The sequence below is a fragment of the Pseudopipra pipra genome, chromosome 23 (assembly GCF_036250125.1).
Source record: "Pseudopipra pipra isolate bDixPip1 chromosome 23, bDixPip1.hap1, whole genome shotgun sequence".
In the NCBI taxonomy this organism is placed as follows: domain Eukaryota; kingdom Metazoa; phylum Chordata; class Aves; order Passeriformes; family Pipridae; genus Pseudopipra; species Pseudopipra pipra.
The window spans coordinates 3,611,239-3,638,859 of record NC_087571.1 but is presented as its reverse complement, the minus strand read 5'-3'; the positions used below and the strand labels follow the sequence as shown (position 1 = coordinate 3,638,859).

At 50.2% G+C, this 27,621-nt stretch overlaps 1 protein-coding gene and 1 long non-coding RNA gene across 12 annotated transcripts in view; one reads left to right on the top strand and one right to left on the bottom strand.

Moving 5' to 3' along the window:
- The window catches only part of GRAMD1B (GRAM domain containing 1B), a 93,138-nt gene extending 65,517 nt beyond the window's left edge, over positions 1–27,621 (top strand). For 5 of the 10 annotated variants that reach the window (XM_064634401.1, XM_064634410.1, XM_064634405.1 and 2 more), the window contains 17 exons: positions 47–70; positions 6,643–6,727; positions 7,591–7,694; positions 7,838–7,933; positions 8,223–8,303; positions 10,307–10,422; positions 10,860–11,016; positions 11,620–11,809; positions 12,183–12,326; positions 12,946–13,064; positions 14,425–14,567; positions 15,400–15,503; positions 16,296–16,499; positions 17,063–17,153; positions 19,174–19,281; positions 19,898–20,015; positions 21,127–27,621. In XM_064634401.1, the coding sequence (XP_064490471.1) occupies positions 47–70; positions 6,643–6,727; positions 7,591–7,694; positions 7,838–7,933; positions 8,223–8,303; positions 10,307–10,422; positions 10,860–11,016; positions 11,620–11,809; positions 12,183–12,326; positions 12,946–13,064; positions 14,425–14,567; positions 15,400–15,503; positions 16,296–16,499; positions 17,063–17,153; positions 19,174–19,281; positions 19,898–20,015; positions 21,127–21,216 (1,974 nt within the window). In that variant the 3' untranslated portion in view covers positions 21,217–27,621. Of the gene's footprint in view, positions 1–46; positions 71–2,293; positions 5,087–6,624; positions 6,728–7,590; positions 7,695–7,837; positions 7,934–8,222; positions 8,304–10,306; positions 10,423–10,859; positions 11,017–11,619; positions 11,810–12,182; positions 12,327–12,945; positions 13,065–14,424; positions 14,568–15,399; positions 15,504–16,295; positions 16,500–17,062; positions 17,154–19,173; positions 19,282–19,897; positions 20,016–21,126 lie in introns of those variants that run through there. The other 5 variants (XM_064634404.1, XM_064634403.1, XM_064634408.1 and 2 more) reach the window with 4 other exon arrangements.
- Positions 19,650–21,193, bottom strand: LOC135401868 (uncharacterized). Of its 2 annotated transcripts, XR_010424948.1 has the most exons (4): positions 21,085–21,193; positions 20,780–20,893; positions 20,588–20,696; positions 19,650–20,046 (listed from the first exon to the last, which is right to left on the bottom strand). It is a non-coding gene; the product is annotated as an uncharacterized LOC135401868 (long non-coding RNA). The 2 variants fall into 2 exon arrangements; XR_010424947.1 differs by having other exon boundaries at positions 19,650–20,696.

Here is a 27,621-nt window from a genome sequence, read left to right as displayed (position 1 = left end):
CTATCTTATCTTTCTGTTCTCTTGTTTTTCCTCCATATATTTTCAGCATGAGAGACAGTACATCCGGAGAGTAAGCACTGGCTGCATTTTTTGTGGTTTTCCTCCCCCCTCCCATTATTTTCCCTTAGAAAACAAACCAAAAACCAAATCCATGTTCTAGTTAGCAGAGTCATTCTGACCAGATAAAAGCAGCAGTGTGAAAATATGGATGGGCCACAAACTCCAGGAAGCCAGTCAGTCCCACTTGGAATTATTACTACCATCAAAAATTTGCTAATGTGTGGTCTCCTTTCTTTGCCAGCTCCTTCCAGGCAGCATTTTTCTGGCATTTGGACCCTTCTGATTCTTCCATTCCTTTCCCCTCTGAGAGCAGCTCTAGAAATGGATCAGTGGAGGCTGCCTCTTCATGAAGCCTTACAGTTTCCCTTACTCACTTTCATTTTCCATAAATTCCACTGTGCTCAAACACCCTCCACATTGTTCTTTGTGCCAGCTCAGCAGCCCTGGGTGCCAGGCACTGTGCAGACAAACCAAAAAACAGCCCTTGCCTCAAAGAGTCCTCAAAGATCCCCAGAGCATCACCAGTTTTCTAAGATGACTTTGGTTTCTGCTGCTTTTAACTGGTCTATTTGTCCTCGTAGCACTTCATCCCTCTGCCAGTTGGGACCCTCCCTTTTCCCTCTCCTGGATTCCTTTTTCTCTATTTTTTTCCTTAAAATACCACTTGTTCTTTTGCCTTATGTGTTCTCCTTTTGATCCTACCAGTGCTTTTTTGGGATTGACATCCCTGCCAGGTTGAGAAGTGGGAGAAAAGGTCATGGATTGGTTTGCAGACCTGCCCTCTCTGGGTCTGGGTGTGCTTTCTGTGCTTGGCTTTCCAGAGGACAAAATGCAAACTGGTCCTGATGCACTGTGAGATTTAGAAGAGAACCCCAGCTGGAGAATAAATCTAAATATACTCAACCTCGTGGGGTTTGCTTTGTGTTCCTGTCCTCGTGGTGGAAGAGCAGAATGTCCCTGAGGTGTTTGTCATGCCTTCAGTGAGGAATTGTGGACAAGGAGACTCTGGTTTACAAGAATTGTGATTCTTATGGAGCAAAACTCTGTTGCTCAGCTGTGGTTTAGGCTTTGGAACTCGTGTGTCTTCATGGTGAATTATTGGCAATTGATTTTTTTTTTTAATTTTAAAAATTGTTTTTAAATTAATTAAAAAAAATTAGAACAGACCTCACCCCCAAACTTACTCAGTAATTTTGTGTATTGAAACAGAGGTGTGACTTTTTTTGCACACCTGCTGCTCTTGGAGAGGTGGGAAACTTGTGTTTCACTTCCCTGGTGACACGAAACAGGAGTTGCTCTGTGTGGGGGGATGTCAGGAGCTCCACAATTGGTGGGAGGAATTTGTCACCCAGCAGATGTCATTAAAATTAGAGCCAAACTGGAGATATTTTGCTGCCAAGCCTAAAAGCTCTCCTTCATTCTCCTCCTTCTCTCTGGGCTTTGGGCAGAGGGCCCCATTTCTGAGCATGGGGAGCTCTCAGATCCTGTGTCCTGATGTCAGAGCACAGCTGACACACTGGCAAGTCTGCCGTGGTTTTTTCTGCCTATTTCTGTCTCAGTTGGACTGTCAATCCTTCTGCTTCCCTGTTCCTAAATTAGGGAGGGTGTCTCTGATTTTCTGCAGCGTTTCTGCTGCTCTGAAGCAAGGCTTGCTTCTTAAATTGCCTCCTGTAGCACCAGGCATCAGGAGAATCTAGACTATGCTCTGGAAAAGGCAGTAAGATGATCTTGAAAAGTTAGAGGAAACAGTTGACAGCAGGGGAGAGGTGAGATTTACATCTGTCCACGGGGTTTTCATTTTATTATTGGGATCCCAAGGTCTGCCCTACTCTGTACTCGCTTCCTTTGCTTTTGTCTATCACATGCTTGATTATTTTTCTTCTGGCAGCTTCTCCCTATAATTGACCTGAACACTGAAAAGGCACTGATTGTCCATGTCAAGTGTTCTTAAATACCACTAAAAACATTTGCTGTCCCTGTGAGTCTGAGCAGATCAGTGGGAGCCCTGGGGATGGCACAGAGTGGGACAGGAGTGCCCCTGGAGCTCTGCAAACAAATGCTCTGCACACAGGGCAGCTCTGAGCCTCAAAAACACACCCAGGCAGAGGAGAGAGCCCAAGGCTTTCCTCTGGGAAAGCTGCAGTGAAAGCCTGTGCAGCTGGAGTTGGGGGCTGGCTGAGGATCTGTGGTGAAATGTGATGCTGCAAAGGGCCTTTGTGGAGACCTTTGGGCAGCCCTTGAGCTTCTGAAGAAAAACCTCAAGCCATCACAAGACTCAACACCACAAGGACTCAGCCCTGTGCTGTCTCTTCTTCTTGGAGACCTCGTAGATACCCAGAGGGGAGACTGAGCTGTTGAAAAGAGTCAAATGTTCCCTATGAAGACAAAGAGAAATTATGCATCATTTTAGGGAAAACATCAGGAACACCTTTCCTGTGAGTGGCAGCCTCAGCAACAGCAACCACGTGAATAGGGTTGACTGCAAAAATCCAGGCCTGTGAGTGAGCAAGGTGTGGAACAGCCTTTTTTTCTCTCTACATCAGCACAACCATCTTTTAAGTTCCATAACCATGTTATCAAACCCTCTCTGGAGCAATGTTAACTCGCTGTCTCTCAGGTGTTTTTCATCCTGTCAGATTTTCCTTGGCTCTTTAGGTGTATGGAGTGCCAGCCTGGCTCAGTTGGGTTGTAGAGCCACTAAATTAGAAGTGAACTTCTGGTGCAAGCTGGTGTGATTATGAAATCCAATTTTCCACCCCAGATGGCCAGTGATTGCTTTGCAACATCTTCCCCTGCTCTTCATTCACTTTTAAAAGGAGAAAAAGAAAAAAAAAGAAGAAAAATCTGAGCAACCAGCCTGGGTTTGGAAGAAATGCTGTGGGACAGGTGGCCAGTTTCTTTGCTGTCAGTGGGGTCAAAACTCTCCCACACAAGCAGGGAATGTATTCTGTTCTTTTCCAGCAGTTTTCCAGAAGCAATGTAAATCTTCCCTAAAGGCTTAAGAGCGGGTCCATCAGCCATGCAAGTTGGATAAGGTTTTCCTCCCCCCTTTCCCCTCTGCCTCTTGCCATCTCTCCTCGCCCGTTTTCTGTGACACGTGCTGTACAGTTTCACACACCTCTCAGTTCTTGTGTTGTCCAACTTCCCTGTCCTTCAGGTCATGCTTTGGGCTTCCTGGGGAGGATTTGTTTGTGTATAAGAGGGAGATGTCACCGTGGGCAGTCACCTTCTCTGCCCATTTCCCCCCAGCCCTGGCAGTGCCGTCCTGTCCCGTCTCCCTCTGTTTGCAGTAGAGTTAATGTTTGCTGCCTCCACCTCCAGGTCAGTTCTTCCCATCACTGGTGTCCTTCATCTCTGCACAGGCAGGTGGGTGGGGTGTGGACAGAAACATCCTGGTGGGGTTTTTCCATAGGAGAATCCCATATGCAGTTTCCAGCAAAGAGGGTCGTTCAGTAAAGCAATGCAGATGCCTGTAATCCCAATCCTTAGTCCTTCCCAGGCTACAGAATGGTTTGGTTTTTTATTGTTCCCTCATCCTGGGATGCATATGGATCTACTGGTTCCTTTTAACAGGGCTAAATGGAGAGACCTGTGTGCTGTCTGGGAGCAGCAGTGATTTTGGGGAGCAGCTGAGCAGGCAGAGGGTCAGTGAGCAAGCTGCAGTCACTGGCCTGGAGTGGAACCAGACCTCTGCAGAGGCTGGGTTGGTTGCTTGGTGTTTTTCTGGTTTTGGTTCTTCTTGAGACTTGTGTACCCAGTTTGTTAGGAAGAATGAGGATTTTGCTTGTTTGTTCATAGCTGAGCATCACTGGTGCCGTGGTGTGAACATTTACCTGGGCATTTCTGTACCTGGGCAGGGAGATGGAGAGGCTGCCTGGGCACTAAGGGCAGAGGGATACAGGGAGTTCCAGCACTCCCTGGGACTTGCAGGGAGTTCTTTTGCAAGGAAGCCCTTGCCTTTCATTTCCAATGTGACCTGACTAATAAATGAAACCTAAAAATTCCTGTTGTTTTTTTGGGGGGAGAGAGATGCACAGAGGAGCAGTGCAGCCCTCCAGATTCCTGTCTGTGTGGGTCTCACAGGGCCGGTTCCTGATTCCTTAGGCTGGTCTCTCCTTGCTCCCCTCGCTGCTCCCCCAGCACACCCTGTCCAGCAACTTTCCATGACAGGAAACATCTGCTGGGAGGCAGGGCCGGGGCTGGGTTACTGCCGGGCATTGGCCGCCGGAATTACCCGGCTCCAGTGACTCCAGGCATGTGCGAGGCACTTTGGGATCTTCCCTGGGAAACACACACAGACTGGAGCTGCCTTTGAGAGCAGAGGGGGATTAGAGAGCACAGCCCAAAGCAGACACCGAGGAGGAAGAATTTCTGCTTTTCTGCTTTCAGAGGAGGGGGGAAGAGCTGAAGTGGGAGTTGTTTACCAGCCTGTTGAGCCCTGGAAGCCGCGGCTCCATCCGTGAGTTCCAGCTGCTCCGGTGGGGTTGGAGGTATTTTGGTGGCTGGCTCTGCCTTCCCTGGACATCAGGAGCTGCAGGTGCCCTGCACACACCTGCTGGGGCGGCTGTGGGCACTTGTGCAGGGGATGCCCACGGCGAGGAGCTGCTGAGCCGGGAGCAGGAGAGCACTGGGGTTGCCCACCAGCACCGTTACCCCGATGAGCCACTTGGAAAAGAGTCCTCTGGAGGGCAAGTCCTCTCCAGGATCCTCAGGGGCTGCTGGGGCAGAGGAGCTAAAAGTGAGCAGGAAGGCAGGGGAAGGGACCTAAACTCCTGCCAAGCTGCTGTATCTCTGTCGACTTTGGACATAAACAAGAAGCGGCGGGAGCAGGAACAGGAAGAGCAGAGTTGGAGAGCACGGGGAGCTGTGCAAGTGCTGAGGGAACACCATGGATTCCTTGCTGGAGTGTGGGTCTCTCTGGGATCATCTGCTGGATCAAGAGCTGCCATGTCTGCGGTGGGACCTGGAGGGACTTGTCGACTTGTCCCGAGGAAATGTGAGCCTTGGATCAGATGGAATCCCAGCTGTGAGTGTCTCTAAACTGAACCCTGACAGAACTGCTGGTGCTGAGCAGAGCATCTGCTGTAGGGCAGGTTTTAGGCAGGCTGGACCATCCCTTAGTGTAGGGAAGGGAGTGCCCCTGCACATGGAAGCTGTGCTGCTCAGCTGGGCTGATTACAATCTCTGCTCCCCACTCCGTTCCCATCCTGTCTGCTTGTTCCTGGAAATCTTGGGCTTGGGCTCTTGCTGGAGCCCGTCTCTGACCAAGATCTTTTCCAGATGTTCAGGCTGGAAGTTTGGTGAGTAAAATTCACATTTGTGTCATCTGCTGCCTGTCGGGTTTGATTCCCAAGTAAGATCCTTTCCTTTGGGCCCACAGGACTGGAGCAAGTGTTGGAAGTGCTGAGCTCATGTTGAAATACACTGTTTGTAGTTCATTGAATTGGTGTGAGGAAGAGGGAATGCTTTTGGGGGCAGGAGGCTGTCTGTGATTTGACAGCCCAAATCAAATCTTTGATTTGACAGCATTTGGCAATTCTGTGAGGCTAATGCTAAATAAACTTCACATTCCTCCCACCCTGTGACTCCCACCACCATCTCAAACAGAAGCTACCTTTGATTTTTGAGGCCCTTTCTGCTCTGGGAGATTTGTGTTGTGTAGCTGGAAGGGATAGGAGAGGGTTGTTGGCAAGAAATGGGAGGTAGGGAGGGAAGAGGTTGTACCCCAGGAGGCTTCTCCTTCCCTACATTTGTGTGAGGAAGAACGTGGCAGATTATCTGGGAGATGGGAATTTGCACCTGCCTCTATTTTGGGCAGCTCTGCCTTCAGAGGCTGTTGTGGCTGTTTTGGGGAGCTGTCAGCAGGGCAGGGTGTGGAGGAGGTGGTCTGACATGGAGTTCACATTGTAGTTCAGCAAATCCCAGAGAGGAACCAGCTCCTGGTCTCCCTCTAGCCAACAGCACCATGTTCTCTGAGCCCTCCAATGAGGCCAGGGCACAAAATAAGTGCATGACACAGTTTAGTCCCTGTGAGAGCCTTTTCTGAGCCCCACAGAAGTGTCCTCACCACACCAGCACATAGCTGTGTGTGCACGGAGTGCCCCTCCATGGGGAGAGGGCTGGGATGAGAGCAGTATTCCTGAGCTCTTGATGGCAGGGATTGCTCAAATTCCTCTGGCAGGGCTGCAGCTGTGCTGGATCACCTACTTGCTGAGCTCAGCTGGGAATTGGCAGTTAACTGATGCACTGCAAACAGAGCACATGTCATACCTTGTGCAGTTTGGGATTGCAGGGAGGGAGATTTCCCCTGCAGCCACAGCTTCCAGGCAACTCCCAGCTGCAGGTATGGGTGCAGCCCTTCTACCCTGTACTTGCTCTTCCAAGTCAGGTTCTCCTCTTCTTCTCACTTAATGCACTAAATCCCAAACCCTCCCATCTCTGTTGGCTGTGATGGGAGCTGGTCTCATGCTTTGTGAGTGCATCTGACCCCCCTTCTCCTTCCCCAGGTGTTCCCGTTTTCCCTCTCCATGGCTCTGTTCTCATGCCTGCCCCTCTCTTTAACAGGCCCTCTGTTATTTGCAGGTGTTGAGTCCAACGTACAAACAACGGAATGAGGATTTCAGGAAACTCTTCAAGCAGCTCCCGGACACGGAGCGACTCATCGTGGGTAAGTGCAGCCCCTCAGGGCTGTGCTCTGTCCTGCTGGGGGGGAAATCCAGTACGTGTGCATCCAACATTTCCTTCTGCAAAGAGGTTGCCACCGAGGAAAAACCTGTTGTGTACAGACAGAGCCCCTCCTCACCATTTCATGTGGGTTCCACTCGTTTTCCTTCAGGGAGAGCAGCACTGATTTGTGATGGGTTCCCTCATGATTCGAGGAGCATGTTTTCCTCCCCAGTGTTCCCCAAACCTCACAGGGTGTTTGTGCTCTTCTAGTACTCAGGAAGAGTCTTAGAGGGTTCTTTGTGGCCTCGTGTGGTGGGGGTTGCAGGTCTCCATGTGAACAGCACAGAGCTTCCCTATTCCCTCACTTCCCGGTGCTCCCAGCTCACCCATGGCTGCCCTTCCCACGCCCAGTGAGGCTTGGGCCTCACAGCTGATTGGGAGCTGCCCAGTGCAAGAACACTGCATCTGTTCTGCTCTCTTATGTAAGTGCTGATCTCGGGCTGTGTCTCACTGCTGAGCGAGGCACGTCGGGGCAGAGGGGTGGGAATTGTTGAGGATGCTCGAACTGGGAGGGAAGTGAACAATGACACTAGAAGGCAAAACGGAGGAGACAGATTAAATCTGGCAGTCCTACATAGGATGCTCCAGAGTGGCCAGCTGATCAGGCAGGATCATCAGTCAGTGAGAGAGACTGTGTGTGACATGCCCTTGGGAGGAAACATAACCAGTGGCTGGGGCAGCAGCTGGGGCTGGGCTGGGTTGTGTGAAGCAGCTTCTTCTCTCCGTGCTGCCACTCATCCTCACCTTTAGGCTGTCCTGCTGCCTGGTTTTGCTGCTCCTAAACCCTCTGCTGTCCACCCACAGATTACTCATGTGCTCTCCAACGAGACATCCTCCTGCAGGGCCGCCTCTACCTCTCGGAAAACTGGATCTGCTTCTACAGCAACATCTTCCGCTGGGAGACACTGGTGAGGCTGCCAGGCTGTGTGCCAGTGGGCTTTGTGTCAGCACGTTTGCTGGCACTGCTCTGGAAGCACTTCTTTTCATTGTCTCTCTCACCATCTCCTGTCTTTCCCTGTGTTCTTTCCTTCCTGGGTGGCTCTGCCCACAGCTGACCGTTCGCTTGAAGGACATCTGCTCGATGACCAAGGAGAAGACAGCCCGGCTCATTCCCAATGCCATCCAAGTTTGCACTGACACTGAAAAGGTACATCCTTGAAGCCCTCGCTTCTGATGGCTCTCAGGGACAGGAGAATTCTGGGTGGTGTGGGATTTCTCCAAACTGACTGGTCGTGCAGCAGCAAGGGGAAAGGGCTGGGTCTGGAACACACGGAGCTCGGATGTGGGGGGTGGGATGTGGGGCCAGGTAAAACATCCAGTGTGGTTTGCTCACTCCTTCCATGAACTGGAAAGGGATCCAAACAGGCTTGTCTCTTCGTATTCCCTTTTTTGGGCCTTTTCTGAACTGACTTTTCTCCCCGTCTCTTCCCTTTCAGCACTTTTTTACTTCCTTTGGGGCTCGAGACAGGACGTACATGATGATGTTCAGACTCTGGCAGAATGCTCTGCTTGACAAGGTACTGAGACCATCCACTGTTGGCTGGGGTGGAAGGGAGGGGATGAATGTAACCTCACTGCTGCATGTGCATCAAAAGACATTGGGACAGCAGGCACATGTTTTTAGGCAGAGCATGTTCATAACTGCAGGTGCAATTCCTTCTTTTTGCATGGAATTCTGTGCACACATTATAGGTGCCACCCTGCCTTTGCTAAGGAGTGGAAACAGGGTGTCAGCAGGGAATTTTTTTGAAGTGTGTAATTCCAGTGAAGCAGCCCAGAAAAAAGCAGTTCCAAAGGCAGGAGGAATAGCTCAGTGTGCAGGCAGAGTTGTGTGCTTTGGAAGTGTGGAGTTCCAAACAGGGCAGATAAAGAGTGTTCAGGGCATCCCAAATCCAAAGGAGAGCAGTGGTGGGTGCAGGGTGCACTCAGGGCTCAGTTTTAAAATAAAGCAGGGATGTGCTCCTGCTGTGCCAGAGGCCCCATATGTCCTGTATCTCATCCAGATATCTGCTCCACAGCCTGGTGAGTATTTCTGGCCTCACTCCTCAGGCTCAGGAACTGATGTTCCAGTGCTTCCAGCGTTTCAGGATGCCCTGGCTGGAGTTCAGACCATACTGGGAGGCTCAAGTAATCCAGCACCCAGAATACCCCGTCCCGAAAATCGGGGGAGTATTTGGGATGCACGGGGATCACTTTGCATTGGGCAGCTTGTGCTGGGCCAAGTGCTGTAATTTGAGGAGCCTTTGGAAGTTCCTGACAAAATTCAGTGGGCCCTTGGTTTCAAGGTCAGAGCAAATGGGATCTGAGACATGGAATGATAAGAACAGGAAACACTTCCACGGCTCTTTTTTCCAAGAGGGGGAGAAAGAACCTCGTCCAGTTTTCCTGATCAAACATGGAAGTGAGAGTGTGTGTGGGGAGAAGGTGAAACAGTCAGACATTTCTCTGGATAGAAGTTCCTCATTAGAGTGTTTTTTTTTCCCATGCTTTTGATTGCTACTTTTGGGAGCTGGATTAAAAAATTCCTGCCTTATCCCATGCAGTTACTATAGGAAGAAATTCAAGCCGGCAACTCAGAAAAAGTTCACTGGATTTGTTTTCCCTCATTACCAAGAAATCTTTGTCATTGGTCATAAGTTTCTCGTGGGTAAAAATCCATCCCTTTTTATCCCTGTGCCACGTATTTAAATCACAAGTTCTGCCCCATTTTTAAGAACCTCAGATCACAGTCATATGGTGATCAACTGACCTGCATCCCTGAAAAACTGGGTTTTTGTCAACACTCTGGATAATTAATTTTCTCTTTTTATCTCAAGTATGTACTTTTCACAGAAGTATCTGGTGATACAAACTCCTTTTGATTTCAGACTGCAACAGGAAGCGTTTTTCTTTGTTGCTGCTTTAAATCATTTTCCCTGCAGCTGGGATTCTTTAGGCAGCTTTAATTTAAGGAAACTTGGAAGGGCAAAATAACCTTGTAAGGTTATTTTCCTTGTAAGTACTCCCCACTGGGGCTTGGTAAAGTAGCAGATATTAAATGGAAGCACAGCAGAAGAGGTAGGAAAACACCTGTGGAGGGAAAGGGAAATGCAGGTTTGCTGCTGGCATTATTCCATTGTAGAGTAGAAAATCTCATCCCATGTGCTGCTCTGGGTGTAGCCTCGTGTTGGCTTTCTGACAGTCTTGAGTAATGTGAGATTGTGGCATGGAAAAATAACAAAATCAGGTTTTAGGGCAGAACCTGGGCTGATGGTGAAGGCTTTTTTGGGAAAAGAGCCTCTTAGTGCTTGGTGGGGGCAACCTCTAAGGTAGCTTGGCCTAACAAAATAAATTCCATAAAATGGAATGTCACAGAGGTGAGTCCAGTGTAAGGCTCTCACCTCCCATCAGGGGCTGTGTCAGGATCTCTCACTTCTCCTTTCAGGGCAAGCAATGTACTCCTGACAATGGGAATTCCAGACTGTCATTCTGGTTTAGTGTTCTTGGGTGCAAATGTGTGCTGCTCTCCATCCCCTTTTAGCCTCTGTGTCCAAAGGAGCTCTGGCACTTTGTCCACCAGTGCTATGGGAACGAGCTGGGTCTGACCAGTGATGATGAAGACTATGTGCCTCCTGATGATGACTTCAACACAATGGGGTGAGTGAGGAGGAGGAAACTCTGCCTGGGAGGAAGAAAAGATGGCCCCAGGAGAGCAGGATATACTGCAGGCCTCAGAGTGCTGCTTGTCCCTGGGGAGAGGTTCTGGGATCTGGCCAAAGGTTTGCCCTTAAATGTGTAATGCCTGAAACACTGAAAGCCCACCATTTGCTCATGGAAGTTGGTAGGGATTGAAATGCCAGCTGGGCAACTGTGCAAATGCCAGAGCATCCCAGTCACAGGGTTACATGGTCAGAAAGTGCTGATGCTTGTTGGTCTCTGTGTAAGCACTGAAAAGTCTGGGCTTCACTGAGCCATTTCTGCTTCTTGGCCACACTGGAAACTTCATAGGACTGTTCTGACTTGCTCTGTGTGTCCAGTTGTAGCTGTACTGAGAGGGGTAGATATAAAAACCTGTGTTCTCTGTGGCGTCTCAGCTACTGTGAGGAAATCCCCGTGGAAGAGAACGAAGTCAACGACAGCTCCTCCAAGAGCAGCATGGAGGCCAAGCCAGAAGCCAGCCCTCAGCTGCCAAAGAAATCTGTCACTGCCAGCACCCTGACATCCACGGGCAGCAGCGAAGCTCCAGCCTCGGTGAGTGTCCTCCCTCCCCTGGGAGCGGGAATGCTCCTCCCTGGGATCCCGCTGCTCCTTGGGGTGTGAGGGAACTGCTCTGCTCCTCCACTGGCTTCAGGTCTCTGCATGGCCAAAAAGCAATGAGCCAGGTGTGCCCGTCCTAAAAGCCTGGGGCTCTCAGCAGCCAAGTGCATTTTCCTTTCTGTGCCCTCAGATGGAAAGGAATGGAGTGTTGGAGATAAAAAGGGTTATCGTTGCTTTGCTGCCTTCAGCAGTGCCCTCGTGGTGTTATGGCAGAGCAGACCTTGTGCAGTTATAACCTCAGGTTTTTTCAGCTTGTTTGAGAGCAAAACTAGTATTGTTTGTGTGCTTGTCTGGATAAAAAAGCCCTGTGGTGTCCCAAGCTGAAACACTGACTGTTTGACAGGAGGTAATCCAATATATCCACGTGTTTTACAAACACTGTATGGCAGCTTTCCTCCTCTGTTATTGAATTTTTCAGACATGTCAAGGCTAAATACTCAAAGGTATGCAATTGGTTCACAAATGCAAAGTTTTCAGAAATGAGCCCCAGTTTCCAGGTGCTGATGCTGCCCTCCCTGTGCTCTGTGCTTGCTGCAGTTCGATGGAGTGCTCCCAGAAGAGGAGGAGGCAGTGGCAGAGAGCCCTGTGGAAAAAGACCTCGGCATTGCAAATATCATGGGAGAGAAGATGGACATCATTGGCCCTGTGAACTCCCCTTCCCTGGACTTCAATGACAACGAAGACATTCCCACTGAGCTCAGTGACTCCTCAGAGACCCACGATGAAGGTATGTGGGGAAGGGTGTGTTTTACACCCTTTCTAGTGAGGGACTGGAGTGGCAAATACTGGATTCCTTTCCTGGGGTTCAGAAGATGCAAAGAATCCCCACTGTGGGCTGCAGAAAGTGGATATGTGGGGTATTTGGAAGGATATCCCTAAAATAAGCTATGGAGGTGATTACCCCTTCTGATATCCCAACTGTTGTCCTGGGATCAGTGGAGGACAAGGGTTAGAAGTCCCTCTTCTTCCTTCTTCACAAAGTAAAATACTGAGGCCCTGGTGCTGTGGAAACACAACCCCCCTGATCCTGGGAGACAGATATGTCAAGGCTGAATATTCAAAGGTAAAGTTTTCAGCAATGGGGACCTGTTTCCCCACAGGGGAAGTCCAGGCCTTTTACGAGGACCTGAATGGCCGTCAGTACGTGAACGAGGTGTTCAACTTCAGCGTGGACAAGCTCTACGACCTGCTCTTCACAGACTCCCAGTTCCAGAGGGACTTCATGGAGCAGCGCCGGTTCTCTGGTGAGCCCGTGGTCCTTGGGGAGCCTGTGGTCCCTGGGGAGCCTCCTGTGGTCCCTGGGGAGCCTCCTGTGGTCCCTGCCAAGGCACAGGGCAGAAGGAAAATCTCTGCCTTGGAGGTGTATCTTTGCCTGATGGAGGGGTTGGGTAACGTCTGAGCAGATTTTGGGACAGTGCTGTCAGTAATGAAAAGCAGGCAGAACCAGCCTTGCTTGCCCATCTAGTTTCATTTTCTAGCAGCAAAATTCATGGAAGAAGCAGACCCTCTTATTTTTTAGCATCAACTAAGGCCTGACCCTGTGTTAAAGGCTTAGCAGTGTGAGGAGAAAGCTCTTCTGGCTCCACACCAGACACTGCACTTGCTGATGCAGAGAGTGTCCCCTGACATGTTGTGGAGATGTATTCCCAGCCTCTCCAACTTTCCCTGCACTTCAAAGAAGGGAAAATATTCTCATTTACCTCAGAAGCCCTTTCTTTCACACTCTGCTGAGCTCTAGTGCTTCTGCAGCCAGGCTCTGCAAGGGCAAGGAAATACTGTCCCAAGCTTGTTATGCCTTTCCCTAGTGCATGACCAGAGACCCCTCTCTGATAACTTAATTGGAATATTGTTTTGTCCCCTCAGATATTATCTTTAATCCCTGGAAGAAGGAAGAAAATGGCAATCAGACCAGAGTGATACTGTATACCATTACCCTCACCAACCCTCTGGCCCCCAAAACTGCCACTGTCACAGAGACACAGGTATGTGGAGGGGGAGCAGGGCTGTGCTGCTGGGTAGGAACTGATCTGGGAGTTATTTTCTTGCCTTGGCCATGCTGCTGTGCATGTTCTCATTGTCCCTATCCCTTTCCTTTTACACATTTTTTTGTATTAACTTACTACCCAGTGTCACTGCAGGCAGTGCACTCACACTGGATTGTGTTGCCAGGAGAGGACCAGGAGTTTTCCAACAAAAGCAGATGAGTTTGTGAACAAACCAGCACATTTTAACAAATGTGTTTGTCACCCATTCTGGTGGTTTTTGGGCTGTGGTCAATCCAGCAGATGTTATTCATGAGCAGGACACAAGAAAGTCAGGTACTGTCTGGCCAGTCCTTCTCACAGCTCTGCAGGGAGATGTTTTTATTGTGGGGAGGACAATGAGATATATTTAAGAAGATAAAAAGGGGAAGGACCTGCAGTGCACTGGGAGGAGCCAGGCTGGCTGTATCTAATGGGAGCTGCAGCTGGAGAGGGAGGAAAAGCCTCTTTCCTTGTTCAGATATGTTCAAGTGGCCAAAGGTAAATACTGAGAGTTAGCTTAGTATTAGGGAATACTAAGAGGGAGCCTGGAAGGGATGTCTGAGCATTACATTTCAGGGACAGAGGAACCCCAGCAGCAAGGTGTAACTGGGGAGGATGAGATGAAATGTGCTGTTCAGAAGCCAAGACTATGCAGGGAAGGGAAAGGAAAGGGGACAGCAAAGTGATGGGCAAAGGGAACAGCACATTTTCAGAGAAAGACATGGCCTATTTTATGCTGAGTTTGGGGTCACCCACCAAGGCACACCTTGCTGTGCCCTTGCTGCAGAGGTAAGTGGAAATGGTCTGTAAGAAAAGCCATATTTTTGTACATGGATCTGCAATTAACTGTGTCCCCTTCATGAGGTTTGTTCTGGAGCAAAGAAAGAAGCAGATCAGAAGCACTTAAAAAAAGTAATTAACATGTTTTTATGGCATTTAGAATCACAGAATAATTTATGCTAGAGAGGCCTCTGCTCAAAGCAGGACCGTGTCTGGCTGTGGCTCAGGTTGGTCCCTGACAAGCCAGACATTAGAACAGAGGCCATACTTGCAAAGGTCCCAAAGAACTGCTCCTCACCTGTGTTACAAAACACTGGAGGTTGAGCTGCTGGAACATAAAGCCCTTTTGAAATACACCCTTGGGAAGCATCTGGGTGAAACACTTGTTTTCCTGGAGCCTGCCTTCCCTTCGGGGTGAGCTGGGGCAGGGCCGTGGGGGGGGGTGTGTTTGTGGTGGAGCTGTTTTGTGCCGGTGCCATCCATCAGAGCTGTGTTCTGACCACACCAACAGTTGCCTTGCCTGCTGTTTTTTCTGCAGACAATGTACAAAGCCAGCCAGGAGAGCGAGTGCTATGTCATAGATGCAGAGGTGCTAACCCACGACGTCCCCTACCACGATTATTTCTACACCATCAACCGCTACACGTTGACTCGTGTGGCCAGAAACAAAAGCCGACTCAGGTAGGCTTTCTGGGGGGGTTAAAAGAGCTTTTCTGGTGACCAGAAAGTCACCTCGGGGGGGGGAGTTTTGCTGTTTGGTGTGTTAGGAGGGGTTGAGGGGGACTCTTTGTCCTGTGGCTGGAACACTCCTGTCACAAAGAGTAGGGGCAGGTTCCTGCTGGGGTGACACGGAGCAAACATCAGAGCTGATGCAGGGGAGTTCCAGCCAGGTCAGGGAGAGGATTTAAAGACTTCTCCTGCCCTTTCTTGGAAGCAGTGGCCAGTCAACTATCTGTGATAAGCAACAGGACATATTTCCAGGGATTGTGCCTCTGAGATGCACTTTGGGGAGAAGCAGAGGAATTTGGTATCAGGCAGAGCTATAGGCTTTTCTGGGACTTTTTCTGTAGACTTTTTAAGTCTGCTACTAAAACCCAGGTGTATCTGCTGGTTCTCTGCCTCTTGGGTGAGCTTCATGTGTTAGTGCTGCAGTGCAGCAGTACAGACTAAAGGAGCAACCCAGGTACAGAGGGGTTTTTCTGACTTAAGCTCAGTCTTTCCTTAAGCTCCAACCACCTTTTAGTGAGGTGGGAAGAAGCTGGAACTTGTAGACTGAACTTATGGTTCAATAAGTAGCCTAAATGTCTGCCTACCACATAGAGTCCTTTTGGGAGAGGCTCTTCCTGCCTCTGGAAGGACTCTCCATGCAGTGCTTCTCCTTGAGGAACACAAAGGGCTGGGACCATCCCAGAAATAATCCCAGTGTGCAGGATTATTTCTCGTATTTACAGTGACAGAGGTTGTGAGTTGATATTTCAAAACCTGGGAGAACGACCGTCCTTTCTTCTCACAGGGTTTCCACGGAGTTACGTTACAGGAAACAGCCTTGGGGACTGGTGAAATCCTTCATTGAGAAGAATTTTTGGAGTGGCCTGGAGGATTATTTCCGTCATTTGGGTAAGAGTGGCAGTGACTGTGGTAGTGACACACAGACAGTGGCACCTCCCGTGGCTGGGAAGCAGGATAACACACATGTACCCCCAAAATGCCAGGCAGTGGAAAGAGTTCTGGAAAATTTATTCCCAAGTCGAGAACACTGGGCTTGCAAGGGGAAAAAACTTCAAGCAGTGCTGCAAAAAGCACAACCTCAGAAAGACAGGCCTCCTGTTCTCTTCAAGGCTTTTTATCTTTACTGGCCTCCCCCCAGGCCCTGTAGCCTGCATGAGTTTCTCTCTCTTCATCTCAGAGAGAGAATGACACTAAGAAGAAGTTTTAGTTTTAGTTGGATGTTGGGAAGAAGTTGGACATTGGGAGGGATCAGACATTGGAATGGGCTGCTCAGGGAGGAGGTGGAGTCACCATCCCTGGAGGTGTTTAAGGCAAGAGGATAAAACATCCAAATTAACCATGAGAAAGGTGTTTCTTCTTAGGCAGGAGAGGCTTCCTAAGCAAAACAAGCCCTCATCTCCTCCTTACAAATCTTCCAGAAGGGTATCTACACTTACAGTGGTTTAGGCACGGCGTGGCAGCCTGGGGAGCCCACCTTGGGGTGGCTTATAAAAGGGGCCACCACAGCTGGGATTAACCAGGGCAGGGAGTCCTGCTCTCTGCCAGGCAGTCTGGGCTCAGGGCTTGGCAGGAGGTGGAAGGAACGTGTCTCTCAGCCCCTGCCACCTTCTCTGCGCCGTTAGAGGCCTTAAATCCCTGAAACATCTCTGGAAGCCACATCCCTGAAATGTTCCCACGCAGAGAGCGAGCTGGCCAAGACGGAGAGCACGTACCTGGCCGAGGTGCACAGACAATCCCCCAAGGAGAAGGTGAGCAAGCAATCCACGGTGCGGCGCCGGAAACGCGCCCACGCCCACCTGCGGGTGCCACACCTGGAGGAGGTGCTGAGCCCCGTCACCACCCCCACCGACGAGGAGGTGGCACACCGCAGCAAGCACGTGGCAGGTGAGGGAGAGAAAACACACCTCTGCTTGCCCTGCTCCGGGAGAATTGGTTTCCAGGGCAGGGAGGGGGTGTTGCGGTTGTTTGGGCGGGGAGGGTCGATTCCAGAGAAGGGATGGAGCACAAGTCCTGTGAGGAGCAGCTGGGGGAGCTCATCCTGGAGAGGTTGAGGAGGCTCAGGGGTGAGCTGCTCACTGACCACAGCTCCCTGACAGGAGGGTGTAGCCAGGTGGGGTCAGGCTTTTCTCCCAGCAGTAGGACAAGAGGGCTCAGTCTTCAGCTGCACCAGGGGAGGTTTAAGTTGGACACTAGGAAGAAGTTTTAGTTTTCGTTGGACGTTAGGAAGAAGTTGGATGTTGGGAAGGATCAGGCATTGGAATGGGCTGCCCAAGGAGGGGGTGGAGGCACCATCCCTGGATGTGGCATCAGTGCCACGGTCTGGGTGACAGGGCGGTGTTGGGTCACAGGTTGGACTCGATGATCTCAGAGGACTTTTCCAACCTGGTCGATTCTGTGAGAGGGACAAGGGACTGCATTCCCTGTCCTAAATGCATCCATCTCCTCAGGTTCCACTCAGACACGGCACATCCCCGAGGAAAGCCCCAGTGGCTTCCACCTGCAGAGTGTCTCCAAGCTGCTCCTTGTCATCAGTTTTGTGTAAGTGATGGGTTTTGCTTTCCTTCACACTCAGCCTTGAACAGCTTTGGTTTGTCTGCATTTCTGGTGTTCTGTGCTCCTTTCTTTCTGCTCAGGTTTACCCTTTTTTTTAACCAGACGTGGGCTTTGTAGACCTGCATGTTTTTGGGAGTCCTAAATGCAGGTCTGGGACATGTTTGGGACAGTGATGATTGCAAGCAGGGCAGCTGTGCAAGGAGAGGGGCATCAATACCTGAAAGAGAAGAAACACAAAAAGAGAGAAAAAAAAAAGAAGAAAAAAAAAAGAGAAAAAGTAGATAGAGTCTTTTTTATTTCAGGGGCTCAATTTAGAGACTTTCAATGACATCTATAAACCGTGGGGTGTTTTAAATTTAAAATAAGTCTTTTGATGTATTCTGCTCACAAATCAGCTGTTATCAAGAACAATGACCAAGCAAAGCTCTCTGGGAGCCATTGTCTATCACAACAAGGTTCAGATTCTGTGGGGAAATTCTGGTCTGGCAAAACCTAGTCCTGGGTGGTGATTTGGGTGAGAGATACCATCCCAAAAAGAAGCTGGACCCTTTAGAGATGATTTCTTCAAAACAAGGATAGAAACATGTGAAGCACAAGAGGTTGATTTTCCTAGTTCAGCAGGAAGAACTGTGTTTGTTGTGGGCGGTCTTTTCTGCCACACCTTTCCCAGTTGCTAGTCCTGGACTTGGATGTGGGCTCCAAGTGGGCTGGGAATGGTCCTCTTGTATCCCTGTGGCTCAGTCTAATACTTGAACCCAGGTGTATCTGCTGGTTCTCTGCCTCTTGGGTGAGCTTCATGTGTTAGTGCTGCAGTGCAGACTAAAGGAGCAATCCAGGGACAGAGGGGGTTTTTTCTGCCTTGGGCTCAGTCTTTCCTTAAACTCCAGCCACCTTTCAGTGAGGTGGGAAGAAACTGGAATTTGTAGACTGAACTTACAGTTCAAACTGAGCTCCTTTCTGTGTTCCTTTTCCCAGTGGGGGCACTGACTGCAGAGTTTTGCAGCAGCAACCCAGCCAAGTTGCTGGGAGGGTGGTGTCAAGTCCTGTCGTGATAAGAAAACAGTAGAAAGGTACAAAAAAGCTTTATGAAAACGTCTCCTGACAGGCTGTGAGCTTCACTTAGGTCAGAGAGCCCTGATCATGATTTCAGAACACTCCCCTGGCCAGTTGCCCTCCTCCTGACTGAGCTGGTGATAGTGGGCCATTCTTCCAGCAGAACAGCTGCTCTCTTCAGAGACAGGCACCAGCCTGGTATTTTTGGAATGTGTTCCCCAGGAGGAGAGGAAATGCCCGTGTGTGGTGGTGATGGTGGGTGAGAGGAGCAGTGCAGGGTCTGGCTGTGGGGGTGTTCCCAGTGCCAGCAGTGCTGGGAGGAGGTGAGGCTGGCTGTGTGCAGGCTGTTCGTGTGTCACACGGTGGGCACACTTGGGGCTCGTCCCCCAGAGCCACAGCTCAGCTTTGCTGGGTGAATTGCACCAGGAATGCAGGCACAGGGGTATTTGTCTGTCCTTCCTGCCTCTCTTCCCACTGTTCCTTTCTCCTCCCCTGGCCCCCCTGTACCTCCTGCACTGTCTCTGAGCCTCCTCTCTCAGCCCAGTTTCTCCTGGTCTGTGTCAGTCCGTTTCTAACCTGCAGCTGCTCCGTCTTTTCTCTTCCCTGCTCCCATTAGGATCTGTTTCAGGTACTGTCTCTCTCTTTTTTTACCTCTTTAGTCTCCCATTTCCCTCTCTTTCTCTGCATTCAGCACATCCACCCATCCAACCTGTTCTGGCTGACCCCTCATCCCTGTCTTTCTGTCTCTCTGTCCTCCTTGCTCACGCATTTCTTCCACGAGGTGCAGTTTTGGGTTCTGACCACCTGGTCCTTACTCAGATTTAAGTTCCCACTCACATCCAGGGTGGACCTGGGCCTCAGACACCTTCTCAAGCCTTGGGCATTTCCCAGGTGTGCCTGGCAATGGGCTGTGAAGTGCTCCTGCTAAACTGACTGTTCTCCTTCTTTCCAGTCTGGTGCTGCTGGTCATTCTCAATATGATGCTGTTCTACAAACTCTGGATGTTGGAATATACTACACAGACCCTCACAGCGTGGCAGGGCTTGAGGCTGCAGGAGAGGTATTATTAGAGAATTATTATTTTCCCCAAAATAGCCCTGCTACTTTCCCATGGATAGATACTTTAGGTGATTATACTTTAAGTGATTTTATCTTTCTCTAGTACTCTTGGTGTTTGTTTAGACTACTACAATATAGTATTTAAGTACAGAACATACATCCTGTAATGTGCATGTTCTGGAATTACATGGGTACATCTTTCCCTGCCCCACACAGGTAAGTTTTGTGTTGCATCCATGATTTTTGGGGAAGGATCTGAACCTGTCTGAGCCCCTTGAGTGCTTCCATCTGTCCTGATTCCTCTCCCCTCAGCAGCTTCCCACCCTGTTCTGGGGGTTAATTGGGCCTGAAGGAAGAGAGCCATGGGAAAGAGAGCCAGTGCAGCTTTAATTCAAAATAAAGAGAAAGTCCTGAACAAATTACATGGGATGAATAAAGACTGACAGAGCATGTCTAGAAAAAGCAAACCACGGAATCCAACTGATTGAAATTCCAAGCATTTTAAATGCACTTTTGCTCAAGAAAACGTGCCCCTTTGGGGTGAAAAGCTTAGTGAGAAGCTGGTTACACCCACTGCAGTTTGCACAGAGTGACTCTTGCCCGTGTTATGCTGCCAGGTTGCCCCAGTCTCAGACAGAGTGGGCCCAGTTATTGGAGTCCCAGCAGAAGTACCACGACTCGGAGCTGCAGAAGTGGCGGGAGATCATCAAATCCTCCGTGATGCTGCTGGACCAGGTGAGACCCCACGGCCAGGTAGGGCTGGGACCTGAATCATAGAATCATGGAATCAGCTGGGTTGGAAGGGATCTCTGAGATCATCAAGTCCAACCCTTGATCCAACCCCGCCGTGGTTCCCAGCCCATGGCACTGATGCCACATCCAGTCTGTCCTTAAACACCTCCAGGGACGGAGAATCCCCCACTTCCCTGGGCAGCCCATTCCAATGGCTGATCACCCTCTCTGGAAAGAAATTCTTTCTAATCTCCAACCTAAACCTCCCCTGGCACAGCTGAAGACCCAGCCCTCTTGTCTTGCTGATGGTTGCCTGGGAAAAGAGATCAGCCCCTACCTGGCTCCCCCCTCCTGTCAGGGAGTTGCAGAGAGTGAGGAGGTCTCCCCTGAGCCTCCTCTTCTCCAGGCTGAACAGCCCCAGCTCCCTCAGCCTCTCCTCATAGGACTTGTGCCCCAGTCCCTTCCCCAGCCTTGTTCCTCTCCTCTGGACCTGCTCCAGGACCTCTGTCCTCCCACCCCCTGCTCCCAACCCTGCAGCATTCCCTGGCTCCACTGTGGTCCCTCAGGTGTGTCACCTCCACTGGTGTCTCCCTCAGACTCATCTTCTCCCCTCATGGTGGGCAGCAGGTCCAGGGGCTGCCACAGGGTGCCACAGCCTCTCTGTCACATGAGGAGGAGAGAATTCTACAGGGCCAAAAAAATCTTACATTGGCACATTTTGAATCTAGTCTGTGGCATCCCAGTTTGGAAGAAAGACTGTTTTTTACCTCAGCTCTGGATTCACACATAGGTTTTGTGGATGAAGGGAACACCTTCTGCATGGGCCCTTCACAGCACAGAGTTTCAGTATCCACTGCCTAAAGAGCCTTTTGTACAGCAGGCTGCTGAGAAAATAATCCATAAATCAGAGCTGCTCCTCCTGAACCTCGTTCTCTCACCCTTTCTTTTGGAGAAAGGTGCCTCACAGTCTCCCACCTTCTCAGTGCCCATTTGTACATCCCAGCCCTGCTCCCAAAATTGAATCTGGTGTGGACACTTTACAGGGAAAAGAAGGAAGTCCCAGAGCTCTCACCTCCAGGGTTGCATCACAGTGGGGAAATCTCTTGTCTTGCAGATGAAGGATTCCCTAATAAACCTTCAGAATGGCATCGGGTCCCGGGACTTCGGGTCAGATCCAGAGGAGAAACGGAAACGTTTCCACTGACAGGCAGGAATGCAGGAGGCCAGAGGACGGTGTGCAATATGTGTAAATAGGATATATAAATATATATATAAATATATATATATATATACAGAATATAAATATATATATTATATACAGATTTTAAGAGAAAAAAAAAAAACCACAAAACAAAGCCTACGTATCGAGGGGAAGGGTTTTGACCTCCAACACTGGCTGAACTGGAGTGTCTCTGGTAGTGGGGGGGTGTGTGTGTGTGTGGGAGGGCTGTGCTCTCCCAGCACTGAGCTGTGCTTAGGGCCGAGCCCAGGGGTGCTCCCTGGGCCCTGCACTGCTCCTCTGTAATATTGCTGGCTGTTTGTCTGTCTGTCTGTTTAGTTTTTGTTGTTCCAAAGGGAAGCATCAGCGTGAGTGCCCCCCCCCTCCCCAGCCCCCTCCCCACGCATGAGGGTCCCTGGTTGACTGTATTTATCTCTGCATAAAAAGGGGACACTGTCAACTCCCTGACCTTGCTGGCTTCAGGGCAGAGAGGGTTTGGCCATGGCAGTCAACCCCTTGCAGAACTGGCCCACGTTTGGAGAGGAGACCTCGGGGAGAGTTGCTGTAGGTCTGCAGAGAGCAGGTCTCCCTGGCAGTCACCTCCTGCACCCCTGGGTGCAGAAACACAGCTGGCTGTCACAGGGGCCAGCCTGGTTCAGAGAGCAAAGCCCAGGATGGAAAGGAGCTGAAATCCTGTCCACAAGCACCAATTTGCTGTTGGTGCAGCAGGAAGAGGCGAGGGTGGGGAGGGGAGAACCTGCCCCCAAGGTGTGTGGGTGGAGCAGGGCCACCCCTGTGACAGTGTCCCCTTTACCTTGGCTGTAGTTCTCTGCTTTCCATGTGCTTGGGCCCCTGCCATAAAGCCATCCCTGTGCTGAAAATCTACATCTGTGCTGAACAGGCAACTCCCCATGAGGGTGGGAGTACCCCAAGTGAAAAACAAACCCCAAATTAGGATTTATGTGCAGCCACTGCCCAGCTCAGCAAATCTCTCTCCTGCCCCTGGTCTACAAGACCATTTTGTTCGTATCTTGTCTTATAAAATCTGTGGGAAAACATTAGTGAGAAAAATAACTTGATTCCCTTCCCTGGGATAAACTTATATGTTTGTGGCTATGCAGCAACAGCCACCACTGTGGGTATCTGTGACTGCATCTGTGTGCACCAAGGCTTCCAAAAACCCAGGAGAGGTGAGGAAGGGTCACAGGGACAAAAAAAAAAAAAAAAAGGAGAAAAGAGAAAAGGGACCATCAGTGGGTGGCAGGACAGAGGCATCTGAAGGTTTCTCTCATAAGCATTTGCTCTGTGAGTCAGTCAGGGGGTAGAGCTGCACTGAAAAGCCAATATGTATTTGTAGTTGTTCTGGGGGATAATTCCAGACTCTCATGAGCAGCCCCATGAGGAAGAGGGGCAGTGGGGCTGCCCTGTGCAGAGTCCCAAGCCCCACAGAGATTGGTTGAGCTGGAGGCTGCTTGTGTGAATGTTTAATAAATGCTTTGTCATCATGCCCAGCCAGGCAGATTAGGTGACATGTGAGGCCCTCCATCTCCACCCTGTCCAACAGCAGGATTTTCTCACCTTCTGAGTGGCAGCTGGAAGTTCCCAGTGTGGAAATGGTGCCAGCTGTAGCTCCTCTGTTGTCTCCAGTGGGCACTGAAAGGGCAGGGAACACAAGGGTGAGTCACTGGTCTCATGTAAACTCTCATCCTCACAACTGGGTGACAAAGTGGCTTCTAAAACCCTCTCAAGCTCCCAGTTTCCAATTAGGGAAAGGTGATATATGTAGGAGTGACCAACCTGCTGCTTTCTCCCAACCTGCCTCCAATTTCCATGACCAAGTGCTAAACACATGTCCCACAGAAGACTCACATGGGAAGGAGTGTGGATGAAGACAGGTTATCAAAAAGACATTTAAGACTGTGAAAGCAAGGTACAATTGGGGAAAAACCAGAGAGTAATGTGTATTTATGACTATTTATTTAATTTAATGCTGCTGACTACTGTACTGCTCCCTGACTTTTTGCCAGGGAGGCTGCTGAAATGGCTGCTCTACAATGACACTGAGGTGCTAGTGCCTGGGAAGGGCATTCTGTGGCTCATCTTGGGACAGGAGGGCCCTGACTCCCCACTGTGACTTGCCAGACTGTCCCAGAGTCCTGTTTCCCCCATTACTCCCTCCCACAATTGCTAAGCACAGAAAATTCCCCTGCTGCCCATCTTCCCCCTTTTTCTAGACTTTAATTTCAAGCACCAGGCAAGAGGACAGAGAGGAGGCCCTGTGGTTCACCTTGCCCATGCCAGGAAAGAAAAAGGAACATCCTGAAAGACACAGCTGGGATGTTGGGGTCTCTTCCACCTGGCTGGGAGGGGTTTGTCCCTAGGTGGATTTGATCAGTCAGGAGGCAGAGAAACCCTCCTGTCCCAGGGGTTATGAGCAAGTGCTGCTGGTCAGGGTTGGTTTCTCACCAGTTTCACATTCTCTTTATAGTCAGGGAGGCAAGAAATCCATTCCCTCATCAGTGCATCCTTCCTCTGCAGCATCCTTCCAGCTTTAGCCATGGCTTTAGGCTTGGGATGTTCCCTCTGACTCCCTCCTTCCCTCCCTCCCTCCCTCAGGCTGGGCCCCAGGGACAGCCTTGCACAAGCTCTGTTAAATTAATGTGAGGCTGCACTGGCAGCTGTAACAATCTCAAGCACTAATATTTATTCTACCTGCACATCAGACTGGGTTTTTAACATCTGACATCTCTCCTGACACACAGCAACGTTAAATCCTTTGTTCTGGGCACCCACCAGAACCTTGTACCTGCAGCATCCTTCAGAGGGAGGTTTGTCTTTGAGGCTTTAGGGTTCTTTTTCTCAAGATTTCTAGTTACTCACTTTCTTTTTCCCACTTGGCTTGGAGTTGGATAGGATCCTTGATCTTTTATTGCCTCTTAATTTATCACAGTAATAGTAAAACAGGGGAAAAGCAAGGTCTTTTTCTCAAGGCAAAACCCACAATGGCACTAAAGGTGAGGGCTCAAACAAAGCTCAGATTAAAGGTGAGGGCTTAAACAAAACCTGGGGGTATTTTCACTTCGATGCCTTTGTGTAGAAAGCTGTGATAGGAATCACCTGCTCCTGATCAGTCCCAGCTGACAGGTTAATTCCTTCTGGAGCCATAGACAGTTTGGGACCATGATTGTATTTCCTGGAGAAATCAGCAATGCTTTTTAGGAGTGAGGTTGAGCAACCTGAATAATGTTCCAGGGGGTGGTACTTCCCTCAGCATCCCAGCCAAGTCGTAGCTTGGCTTCCACTGTCAGGGTTTTGCTTCTGCACTTCATCTGTGCCAGAAATCCCACATTATTTTCGTGGCAGACACATTTCCCTGCCCAGCCCTCCCTCTGACCTTCCCACCCTGCACATCTGCCAGGTGAGCACAGCTGGGGTTTGATTTGCAGGATAGGAACAATAAAAAAAAACCCAGGGGTTTTTAAAAAGGCATTTCTCCAGCCAGGCATGCAAACTAATGCCAGCAGGTAGGAGCCCAGTTCCTGCCAAGTGAGATGCTCCCCTGTGGGAGGAGGGAGAAGGGGGAGCAGGAGGCTTCAATCTGCCAGTTTGGGGATCTGTTTTTATGGGAGAAGGGACATAACTCACTGATCCTGGCCTGATACAACCTCACCTCTGATGAACACACACCTAATGCTTACCTTGAAGGAGCTGTTGGGGTTATGGCACCTGGGATGAGCTCAGGGTGGATTTGAGGCCTGGATAACTGCTGTGCCATCAGGCATTCCAAATGTATCTGGTGCAGCACCTGTGTCCTGGGGAGGACCAAAAGACAGGTTATTCCAGGTGTAAGATGCCCAAGACAAGGGGCAGTGCTGGGGCTGCACGTTCCACTTAGGAGAGAAAAAGGTACCTGCAGTGGTCAGGAGAGGAGTGAGCTGTGGATTAACAGGATAACCATGTTTTTGGGTGCTCTGCTGATAACCCCAGGCATGCTTCAGTCACAAAACTTCGATATTAATTGATATTAACATACACCAACTTCTGCATAAATCCTTTCTGGCTCCCTCAAGTCTTTTGGGAGAAAAAAAAGAAGTCATGGGGCTTTGATCTCCCCTAACACACCTGAACTGCTGCTGAGAGAGCCTGCATTTACACACAGCTCAGGCTGTGCCTGTCTGCTGGGTGACACCTGAGCCCTCTTGTCTGCTTTAGATCTAATAAAGACAAACCTCAGAGATATGCAACATGCCTTTAGTGGAACATGAGCCTGTATTAAAAGGGGAAGGGTTTCAAAGCACAAAGCTTTCCTGGATTTGAAGCCCTGGCACAAAACTGGCTCTGAAATAATGATGCCTTGCATTGGCATATCTCCTCTAGGAAGGCTGGAATGCTGATTTTGGAATGCTGGTCTGTGTTCTTATCAGACAGACCCTGTTCAGCAGCTCATCTGGGTGTAGATGGGGACAGGCTTTTCAGCCTGCTTGCCTCCTCAGCACTGTCCATGTGTCCTACATAAGAAACTTTTTCTTACCTTTATACAAGAAGGTAGAAATTTCTTTTCCAGGTAGTGACTGGAGACACTTTTGGTCTGGGTACTTGCTCAAGACCTTTTGGATTTGCTGCACTAACTAACTGTTCTAACCAGGAGCACTCTCAGTCAGTGTCTGCTTTTCCCAGTGAGGACAGAAACAAACCACTTCCTAATTCAGAGGTGGAACTTTCTGCTTCCACAGCATGCAGAAAAATCAGTCTGAAAATTGCTGTTTGAAGAACAGTGCCTGGCTCAGGGGGAAGCAATTCCATCCTGTTTTCCCAGCCAGCTGCTGTCATCCCACAGCTCTTGACAGATCCCTGCTCAACTCCAGGAGATCTCCTGGTGGGATCCCTGCCAGGGTTGCTGCCACGGACACGTTTCATGGCACAGTCACGTGGACTCTCTGACTTAGTCTTTTCAGCCAGTCTCAGCACTAGTTAAAACTCCTGGCAGGGGCTTGCTCGACACAAAACTCGAAGCAGAGACTCTCAAACCAAAGCCCCCGAGGTGAGTGGCTCACAGAGCAGCTGTCTCAGTGTGGTTCCTGTGCTGATGTCCCAGCCTGTCTCCCCTGGACACGCTCTGCTCTCTGTGCTTCGCAGTCCCCACAGCACGAGTCTCTCTGTGCCATAATACCTTCCTTTTTCTAGATGTGCACACTGGCCAAATAATCTCCTCGTGTCTTGATGGACTGCTGGTTGAGGCCATTCCCTGATCTAGGCAGACAGCATGGGCTTATCCCTTAGCATGGGTACATGGTGTGCCATGCCCTCCTCTCCCACGTTTTGCAGTGCTTGCTATGGCTTTTCCCTCTCCCCTCAAACCTCTGCTGCTGGACAATCATTCCCTGTGTCATAGATGGACTGACCTGGTGCTGTCCCTGCCTGCCTTTCCCTCCTGCAGTCTGTATGCTCTTTAAGTGAATGTGTTTTACTTTTTTTTTTTTTTTTCAGTAGGGAAAAGGACTTCCTTCTGCTGAAGGAATTATATTTGCACATGGCTCAGGGAGGTTCCTCCTCTGGCCGTTTCTGTTACCTCACTCATTTAGGCCAATTCCATTGCTAACGTTCAAGGCCACCTTCCCCATCCCAGACTCCCAGAATAGTTAGGGAATAAAACCAATGTGCAGCTCAGGTTCTAGAGTCGCGTGGTCGTGTCTCCGTTTGGGAATCGGGATTCGGGAGAGCGGCTGTTCCAAAACAGCAGCTTCCTCCAGTGGGGAGAGGGGTGGAGCCTGTGCCACAGGCATCATTCCCATCTCCACGAGCCCACCTCCCGTGGAATAGCACTTACAGAGCTGAGATGGAAGCACTGACCTGGCTCTGGACACGGAGGGAGGGAGGAGCAGCAGAGCAGCACGACCGCCCAGGAGTGGCCTCGCGGTGGCTGTGGCACCTCTGGGACGTCACCATTCCCGTGGCAGTTCGTCTCCCATCACTGGGATGTCACCATTCCCGTGGCAGTTCGTCTCCCATCACGTGCTCCAGGCCTGGATAAAGCTGCTAAAAACCTGGAGCGTGTCCTCCCCCCCCGGACCCCGCGCCCCCGAATCACTGGAACTGCAGATTAATGAGGGAGTGGGTCCTGCACTTCCCTCCTGGAATTCGCCACCAGAGCCCGGGAACAGGGGGGGGCTGGAGCACTGAGGTGAACTGTGGGGTGGGGGAAGGCCCCCAGTGGGTTGGTTTTAGGTGTGGTGTGACTGTCGGGACCTTTGCGCTGTGCGCAAACCGCGGGGAAACGCTGCTGGAATGACCTGCTAGGACCTCTAGAACTGTAAAGGCTCTGCAGCCAAACCTGGTGTAAGTAGCTAGTACATGGAAGTATGGTATCAATTAAAAACTCTATCAACCAGA